We start from the raw sequence: 10,304 nt of genomic DNA, 5'->3' as shown, positions 1-10,304 counted from the left end.
AAATCACTTCTGAATCAAAGCAGTAACCCATGGAAAGAAGGCACTCAACATCACCGGTTAAACAAAAATTCAAGCAGACAGTGTCTGCGGATTTTGGGTCAGACGATGTGCGGCATTCTTCTATGATTAAGGGATAAAAAACATAGCTTTCCGTTACGACAAGGTTTTCAATAATCTTCTGCTTATTTTTGTAAACAATATCGGTACTTACTTCAAAAACACACCCCGTACATAAAATAGTTTTGAAGTTATTATAAAGAGCATGTAAGTGGTTACGGTATACACTTTTGCTGGCGATTGTGCAGACTATACGAGTGTCTATTGATGAAAAGCTTAATTCAACTCATAACATCTGTCCATACGAACTACCTCCATTTAGATTACTTCTCTCATAAATATCAAAGTGCTTCATAATTTATGTCGTCAGACCTTAAAACTTACAGTACGTCAGAGTAACTATAAAAGTATAAACTCACCTGAAAAGTTACGAATATGCACAGCCAAATATTACACTGAAAAATGTTAGTGTCTACAAATACTGATAATGGTGGTGTTTCTGAAAACCCTGCTTCAACACTTTTCGTCATATTGTTTATCTTATTTACCAAAAACGTAAATATTTCTTTACTAGTGGGTTACGAATATCGAGAGAATATTTGTTATTTTGAAGGTATATTTGAGTGATAAATAGTCTTTCTTTTCGGAGTTAAAATTTTAGTTTGAAGACTTGTCGGTGCCAACTAACTTCATGATTGCAACGTTTTGTTTCCTAATAAAAACTAATAAAAATGAGCACTTCAACATGTCATGCCATAAGGAAACCAACAATCAAATGCAGACACTGACGATAAGGCAGGTCACAATTTAGAGAGAATCATAAACCATTAGTTATATTCATAAATTCTCGGCAACAGTTTCTTTTCCTTTTTTATCTTTCTTTTTTTTTCCAGTATTTGATACCAAAAATGAATGGAAAGTTACTTTTTACTTTTTTTTAAATGTAATATATTACAAGTCTAAAAATTAAGTAAAAAGTATGACAGCATAATAATGTATTAATGAAACTATTGATTAAAAACTGTCGAAATTTTACTTTATTTTTAGACTTTAATACTAACCTAAAAAAGTAATTACTTCAACTCGTAGCCACTACAAGATTCTTTCTTCCCTGAAATACAAGTAAATTAATCTCATTATTGAGCATTTGTTTTAACTACAATATTTACCAGTATATAAGACACAACGGCATGTAAGACGTACTCTGTTTTCTGTATTCAATTTTCAACAATATATATCTGTATTTTACGAGCTATAAGACGCACCTTAATCTATAAGCATTTGTTTTAAAATACAGTAATATTTTCCCAGTTTTCCGCAGTTTACGGTCTGTATATTTTAGTCTGTGGTTCTGGGTTTCTGATGGTGGGGCGGGAGAAAAGCAGTGTTAGCAAGCTTCTGAATGCCCGCAACTCATGTTCGTCGCATCGGTGCACTGCTGTTGCCAATTGAATCCAATGTTGCCAGATAGAGATAGGTTTCCCGCGGCATTGGACATTTTTATATTAATTTCGAGTATACGACACACCTGAATTTTTTAGGCAATTTTTCGAAGAAAAAGTGTCTTATAGACCGTAAAATACGGTATATATTTTCATAGGTTATGATGATATTTTCTTTAAATATAGTGATATGAACGTCTGGGAATGTCTATAGCGCAGGCGTGTCCAAAGAAAAGTACATAGGCTATACTGTGAAACGGTATATGAGTGATTGCATTCACATTGCATTTCCTGCGTCTTCAAACTATACGAAACTAGAAAATGAAATGAAATCTTTAGGTTTTATATTCCACGCTTATGCCGGCTAGGTTAAGAGAGACGGTGACGATGAGAAATGAATGAAATGAAGAAAGTGGGAGAAGCCCAAAAATACCCATGCATACGGTGTTTGTCCACTACAAAGTTCACTTGACGCGAGTGGAATTGAACCAGAGACCCCATGCAGCAGAGGTGAACGCTGTAGTACCACTGAGCCACCGTGGCCCACGTGTCTAGCGAAAACTACATATATGGTGAAACGGTATATACGCAATTGCATCCAAATCACATTTCCTGAGTCATTAAACTATACGAAAATAGAATACTGTTACACACCGCAAGCACTCGAAGACATCAAACAACAGATGCGGAAAAAAATTTACTGAAACTGAAATATCACAATATTCTGTATCGGAGCATAAAATGCATTTTTTTTAAAAAACTTATTCTCACAGGAAAAATGTGCGTCTTATACACTGGGAAATATGGTATGTTCATTCTTGTGTGTCGAACCAACTTCAGGAAAACATAAACTTTTTATCCTCGTTTTTTTCCTTCTTCACGAAAAATGCTTTGTTTCCTTTTGCCATAACTTTCATTTACCACGTATATCGATCATTATACCTATTGTTAGCTTTCTTAATTTGTTTTTGGTGTTAATAAAGAAAGATGGGAAGGGTATTGAATCAAGAGTCCATGCTAAGATAGGAACAATATTGTGGAACCAGCCATATATTTTCATTCAGTTTGCCCTACAACAAATCCTTAGGTCAACAACTTTCTTTGTTATATATATATATATATTATATACTTTATCTTCTGACTTCTTTTCTTAATAGGACATCATTTTGCTTTCTCTCATAGAGCTCTACATGACGAAAGATTCACATATATCATACACGACCACTATGCAATTCTCAATCGCACAGTGGCGTCTTGTGAACAATCTACAAATACGTTTTTATTTTATTTTATTTTTTTGGAAGGAGAGTAAAGATGATTGTTTAAACTGCTTTGGTTAAGACACCCTATAAGCAGACAAATAGTTATATATTAATATATATATAATATCATTTTCTGACTTCTTTGTCTACGAACACTACTGTCTGTTTAACAGTTTTACCTAAACTAGTAACATTGAAAAATTACTGTCTAAATTTTCTTTTTTCTTCACAACATTTATTTATTTTTTATTTTTTTTTCTTAAATTTTATTTCACGAAGAAGTGGCAGTTTGGCTTGGCAGTAAGATACTTGGATGACATATTCAATTATTTAAAAAAAATAATTAAATAAATAAATAAAGACGTTTGAAATGAACTTTTTCAGAAAAATTCACTCGAACGTCAAATTGAAATAGTGTGTGGGGAATATCGCACATAGTTCTATGGGTCTTTCTGTTTGTAATCCCTGCTTGTTTCCCCGAACTTGGAAGGTGTATCATACGTTCCACGATATAAAGAAAAAACGAACATATACATAGATATTTCTGTGAGTGCAAACACACGTCACACATTTAGCTTTATACATTTTTTGTTGCTTAATTTGTTTCCTTGTAAATACATGCAATCACATTGGGATTCAGATTGCAAAACCAATTACAAATCTTCCAATGTGAAAGATTAAAACTGTAGTTTTTTTTTTTTTTTTTTTTTTTTTTTAATATAAACCCCATTTTCATCCCATTGTTCATTCATACGCGCGCACACACATACACACAAACCGATAACCTGCAGAATCTTGTGTTCTGATATAAACAGTGATTTCTGAATTTTCAAGTTTGACCGTCGAGGTTCAGCAAATGCAGAAAAGTCAAATTTAACCAATCTTGTGAATTTAATTTTATTTTTGGCGAAACCATATAGATTTTTCTTAGGAAGGAAACATCAATTACAATGATCACAAGTGACGGTGAAGTTTTGACTTTTCTACAGACGAGTGTCATAATTATCTGCAGGAGATTACTTAATCACAGTGTACGGGCTTTTGTTGATTTTGGTTTTAGTATGGGTAATTAAAAAAAAAAAGCAGGCCGACGTCTTGAGCTCAATAATTTGGGCTCAATTGATTCATTATTTTAAAAAATGTTATGAAGGCACTTACTGACACACAATTTTTTATGTTACTTTATTTGTTAAAACACGTGTATTAAATGCTTTCTTCCATTGGCAGTTACAGAATTTTATTTTTATTTTAATTCTCTTTAAGTCTTTGAGGTGGGTCTGTTCTTATTTTCTCAACATAAGCTTCAAAACGAAGCAGGCAGCAGGATATATATATATATGTATATATATATTTCTTTTTTTATGTTTCCAGTTTATGACCTACAATACAAATCCATCAAAGCCAGTATAAAGGCCCCGGCCGACCCTCCGGGCAGGTCGAGTTAAGCTGAACAAGGATGACTATATTGGTTAACAAGGAAGCTGGAAGGAATGTCTTACGCAGCAGTCGCTTATTTAACCAATATTTTGATTTAGAATAACAGATTATTCAAAAATTCCTATGTTCTAATTTACTGTTTCTAGTCCTAGAGCTAACATCAGTCTGGAGATGCTTAATTTTAAGAAGTAAACTTTCCATGTATCACACAACAATGGAAGTTTAGAACTGTAAATAAGAGCGTAAATTTCAGTCATAATTAGTGAATTATTTTAATTTTACAACATAATGAAATGGTGTAAAGACTTCATGTTTCTGAGATAGAAAATAATCCAAAACCGCTGTCACCAACGGTTCAAAGAAATAAAGTTATTCCGAAATTACAGTATGACAATATTTTAAGATGACTAGTACTTCCGTTACTCATTACAATTGCAGTGCTTGAACACGATTGCAATCCTGTTATATGTAAAAGCGACATCTTTCTCCCTCAAGTGAAGAAATTGCGTTCATATTACTGGAAATACAATTATTATACTTAACATATCATTAAATACGGATCATTAGACATAATTACAATATATACTTAACCAAGATTTGTTCTATGAAACTAGCTAACTTTCGTAATTCCCTTAAATTAGATGAAGTACCATCCACGTTTTCTGAATAAAATTACTTGTCCAAAATTAAAATACGTTCATTCTATTAAATCTTTTGTTTTAGTCTGTTAATTTCAGTCAGAAGACCGTTTTCTTCAATACGTTTTATCAATTTGTATCAATGAACTAAATTATAATTTTACACTTATCAGTAATTTAAATTTATCTAATTTATTTATTCATTTCTTTTTAATGTAATAATACGACTGCCGCGAAAGACTTAAAAAAATATATATATGGATAGTTTAGGCCAAACACAGGGACAAAAACAGAATATATATTATAATTGTGTTTCAGAACGTCAGTAGAATTAATTTCGCATAACAAAACCACCCCATTAATTTTACTACAGAGTTTGTTGTAACAAGATTACTTTTACATTTAAATCACTGATATTCTTTCCACGATAGTTTTTGTTTTTCGGATCTAAAAGAAATTATCTACATCACAATTTGCACTTTCTTCCTATACTGTCATATGGATGTCAGAAAATATATATATATACGAGAGAGAAAGAGAGAGAGAAACCAATCACAAATAAACTAATAATTTATATAACAATACTAAAATTCTGATCTTTTTCTTCCCATCGTAGGAAACGAACAAGGTGTTATTGAAGGAAGAACACACAGAGAATTGTACACAGATTAAAAACCTCTAAGTTACATAAAATTAATTTTTCTTTTTTTAAAATTTAGTATATACAAGTAAATAATATTTATATATTACATTTGAATAGAAGGAAAGAACAGAAGAAAAACAAAAATCGGCAAAATAATAATAATAATAATAATAACTTGTCTCTTGTTGGTGAAATACCAGTAAACAATCTGGTAATTACTCATCAATACAGGACTCTTTTTATTTTAAATTAAGCACCACAATAGGCAGAACTGGTCATGCTATTCTGTGCACGGATATTTTAAATAAACTATTTCCATTGTTTTTGATCATAACGTCCCTCAATTTTTTTCTTCTTTTCTTTTTTGCTTTATTTTACCAAGATGTCATGAGGGGACTAGGATAAAACAGCTCAATCTTTTTATATCCTGGACTTTCAGGACAAAGATTGGCCTACGAAAAAATGCCCAGTGCCTCAGTCGGAGCCACTGCACTTTTCATTTCCCTACAGACACCTCACAAGTTACTAGACCCTCTACATGGTGTCTGGCTTTCTCTATGCACTAATAGCACCCACTCTAAACGCCCAAGAAAAGGTAACACATTTTCCCCCATTATCTATTCACATGCACTTATCCCCATCCCTCTACTAAGATATAAAATCATCTCTCTTGCTTCAACATAAATTAAAATCATAATAATAACACAACACTTTCCATATTTTTTTCTTTTTTTAAAAACATTTTTTAATTTTTTTTACCGAATGCACACACACATATGGACACATAGATGTGTGCATTCTTGTTACATTTTCCTGGGGTTTCCTCGCACAAAAACAAGACAACCCTCAATTGCAATAACAAGATAACAAGAGTAACATCGCATTCCTACCATTGACTATTCTGAAGAAACTTTGAAATTCCGAGCCCATCATAATCTTTTTTTAAAAAATCAAATTGATGGAACTCGAAAACTGTCCTCGCGCCTTCACAAAAATTGGAAATGGCAGTGTTTATGCTAAAGAAAGAAATATTTCTATACACACTTTTTTCCCTTTTTTTTTTTTTTTTTTTTTTAATCTTTTGTTGAACTTTCGATATGTTCTAAACACTTAAGCCTTAACAATGACCATCTACAAACGGCTCAAGTCATGCCTTTAGATAGCACCATGCTCACTGCTTGCTCAGCTATCCACAGGCAGAACCTAGTAACCTCAAAACTTTACACAAGGTGTGTTGTATTTTTTAAATATTTTTTTTTTCTTTTTGCTCCAATCAAAAAACATGGATAATGAAATAGAAACCACCTCACACGGAACACTAGTCATACTCAGTGGCCACTTGAAACATCTTCATGTCCTAAAGTTAATAACATTTAAAAGTCACAAAAAAAAAAGAAAAAAAAATACAGATTCAAGTTTCATGGCAACTTGTAATTATTAAAGCTAAACCAATATATATACATATATATATATACACATTTATATATGTATATATATATTTATATTTATATATTATTTTTAAATATCTCTCTTTCGTATAAAAACAAATCGTAAAGAAAAATAATTAATAGCCACTGATAGTTCAATTTTGTTATAACTCTGACTGCAATAAAAACCTAAGTCACGAAGGATTTTTTGAAGCCCCTCCCCCCTTTCACAAATGCCGAAATGCTAGCGTGCTGTTTCTTTTAATATGTATATATATATAATATTCAATCATAATAGCTGAGCTGCTGGAAAAGGACAAAGTGGTAATTATCCTAGCTTTGGCTTGGATTCAAGTAACAAAAAGAGTCTTTGTTTTGTATTTTTTGTTTGTTTTGTTTTGGTAAATAAGCATATTTCTTGCTGTTCTCCTGTGAAAGACACGTTTTGTTTTTCTTCAATAAAAACACCGAAACAAACTTCCTGCAAAGAATCACTAACAAAGAAACAAAATCCAAATGGTGGTCCATAGCCCAATACTTGTTTCCAAATCTTCTGAACGTTCTTTGTTTTCTTCTCCAGGCAGCTTTCATTTATGGCAGTCGGTTTCATGTTGAGATGTCCGCTGAATTTCTTATCAGGAGAATCTGATTCACAGGGATTGTTCGCCAAGGAAGGGAACGCCAATCAATTTCTTTCTTCAATTCGTTTGTTTAAAGTCTTTAAAGACCTGCTGTATACACTTTTCGACACCCGAGAACTCGTCAACACTGTTAAACTCTGCTTCTTTTTACACAACATATAATCAAAATTTGGCTCTACCTTTCTAACACAACAGGGGAATTTTTATTGTTTGTTTATTTTTTTACAGTTTATGATCCCACTAGGGTGCTGAGCACGCCATTTCCGGTCCAACAGCTCCTGGCCCTTGTTCAACAAGGAAAGGACCTGATGCTAGCTGGGCCAACGTTCGACGTCGACCTGGTGCCGCAGCTTTATATGCCTCAGGGACCACAAGCTGAAGGGAGACAGGCTGGTCGGTCCTTACCCACACACACACAGATGTCGAGCGCACTGCAATTTCCGCACTTGTCTCTATTTTTGTTTAACACCAAAAAACGCGCAAACCTGGAGGTCCTAGTCAAACACTTGTTACCTTTCCACAATATTAAACCTGTTTCTCATTTTAATTTGTAACTCTTACTCAAATGGCCCATGTCCCTAGATTTTGTATTCACGTGTCCTGGCACTGGGATTCGGGCTGAGACCACCCATCACCGGGCGAGCGCTAGACTATCACTCACTTGCTTGAACCACCTTCCGCCACCGATTTCTCGCCCTCTTTCATTTTTTCTACATAGTCTGCAAATATGTCACGAAAACGTGCCCATGACTTCTCCGGAATGGTGATAGCTGTTCGAAAATTAGTCTTCACCTACAAGAGAGAGAAAATGCAACTGTTATTGATACGATAATCAAGAAATGCATAAGAACAGAGAGACTGTGAAAATACCTATATTTATACACATACACACAAAATAAATAACACACTAACTGAAATACCCGGCACTGCACGGGAAAAATATAACAGTTTTGATGATTACATTATTCGAGGGGGTATCGTAAAGTTTTAATTATCATTAGAAGTTAAGATATGAGGATGAAATTTTACCAGTGTTATGTTTGGTTCTTATGTGCATGATGTTAAGAATATTAGCTCTTATTGATTATTATTTTTTTTACAGGGTATAACAAAAGTAACCAAAGTGCAAGATGGGTAAGATTGAGGCGATGAAGACTGACGAGACATGACGAGATGAAGACTGTGTATGGCAATGAGTGTCCATCTTATGACACCACTGTAAAGTGGAAAAGGAAATTCCAAACTGGTCATATGTCCCTCACAGATGACCCAAGATTGGAACACCATCCCTGACGGACGATGCGACCACTGTGAAGAAAGTGGTGTTTAATTCTTGAAGACAGACGTGTAACCCTCCAAACGTTATGAATGAGACTGGTCTCAGTTCTAGTAATGTATGGAAAATTATCCATGACGAACTTCACATGTCTAAGGTATGTGCGCACTGGGTTCCTCGTTTGCTGACACCTTTTCAGAAGCACTAGCTCATTCATCTCACGTTGCTGTCGACAAAGCAAGGGCGTACGGTTTCCAGGTATTGCAACGTCCGCCTTATTCTTCCGACCTTCCACTCAGTGAATTTTTCTTGTTTCCCCAAATGAAGCAACCGTTGCGTGGTCGCCATTTTGACAACGCAGATGACGTCATTCATGAGGTAGAAAAGTTGTTTAAAACACAATATGCAGACTTCTATAATGACGGTATTCGTAAAGGAACGCTGGGAGAAATGAGTAAATCTGGGTGGTGACTACATAGAGAGGGGTTTAAAACTACACATCACAACACTCCCTGTATTCTAATATTTTTTTTTTACTATAATAATTAAAACTTTACGGTAACACCTCGTACTTAGGTAGTAGAAAGTAGGTAATCATCACCACAGTAACAAAATGTATAATTTAAATACACACTCCCCTGGATGACTGCTCTTAACAGAGATCTAAAGTGAAGCAATACAGACGCTTGTTTGGAGTTCACGTTCCTCATCACCATAAAGGCCACATCGTGGAATAGCGCATGAGAACAAACGCACAGATAGCTTCAGGCAATCATATTATTTCAGTCATACTAAAATGGTTAGCACGTATGCTTGAGCAGACACTAGTTATATGCTTCACAGAATTATGTTACAGTTCTGGAACAGAAAATACGTCCTAGAAATATTAGAACAAATTCCGTAACTCCCGTGCTCAATACAAAAAGTTTTCATTTACTAGACGTTCCACGACTCCAGCATCAGATATTTCGCAGTGTATATTATATATCTTTTGCCACTGACCTAGTTTAGAATTTGTGTATAATCAGTTAATAACAGTAAAAGTTTTAATTATTATTAATTATATATATTATTTTATAGAATAAACTGTAACTGTGAATATGTTCTTAACAGTGAAAACGCAGAATTTCGCTAATGTGGGTGAGGTTGGAAACGAATTAGAGTAAAACAAAAATACTAACACGGACTAATATATATGTTTTTTGAACAAAAGAAATACTGACCTAAGCTTCAACACATACTGTATTTTAAACTATAATGTGTTAGAATATGTTACTACATAAAAAGAAGATGCTTAAAGCTTTGAACGTACTATAGAAAAACAGTTGTTGCATAATATGGGAAAAGGTGGTAAAAATAAGATAAAGAGCTCCTCCATGGCTAAGCGGTTAGCGTACGCGCCTTTGGCGCGGGGGACCCGGGTTCGATTTCCGGCGGGAGCTCATGTGGTTCGGATTCCATGTTAATCGGTAGGTCCACGT

At 34.0% G+C, this 10,304-nt stretch overlaps 1 protein-coding gene across 6 annotated transcripts in view; it reads right to left on the bottom strand.

The window, feature by feature from the left end:
• Positions 1-3,450: 3,450 nt before the first annotated feature.
• The window catches only part of Pur-alpha (Purine-rich binding protein-alpha), a 361,449-nt gene continuing 354,595 nt past the window's right edge, over positions 3,451-10,304 (bottom strand). For all 6 annotated transcript variants that reach the window (XM_081765996.1, XM_081765993.1, XM_081765995.1 and 3 more), the window contains one exon: positions 3,451-8,339. In XM_081765996.1, coding sequence (XP_081622122.1) covers positions 8,205-8,339 — 135 coding nt within the window. In that variant the 3' untranslated portion in view covers positions 3,451-8,204. The remainder of the gene's footprint in view (positions 8,340-10,304) is intronic.

Source organism: Thermobia domestica, chromosome 7, assembly GCF_964235325.1.
Source record: "Thermobia domestica chromosome 7, izTheDome1.hap1.1, whole genome shotgun sequence".
In the NCBI taxonomy this organism is placed as follows: Eukaryota; Metazoa; Arthropoda; class Insecta; order Zygentoma; family Lepismatidae; genus Thermobia; species Thermobia domestica.
Note: the sequence above shows the minus strand (reverse complement) of the source record. Positions and strands in the feature narration are given on the sequence as shown.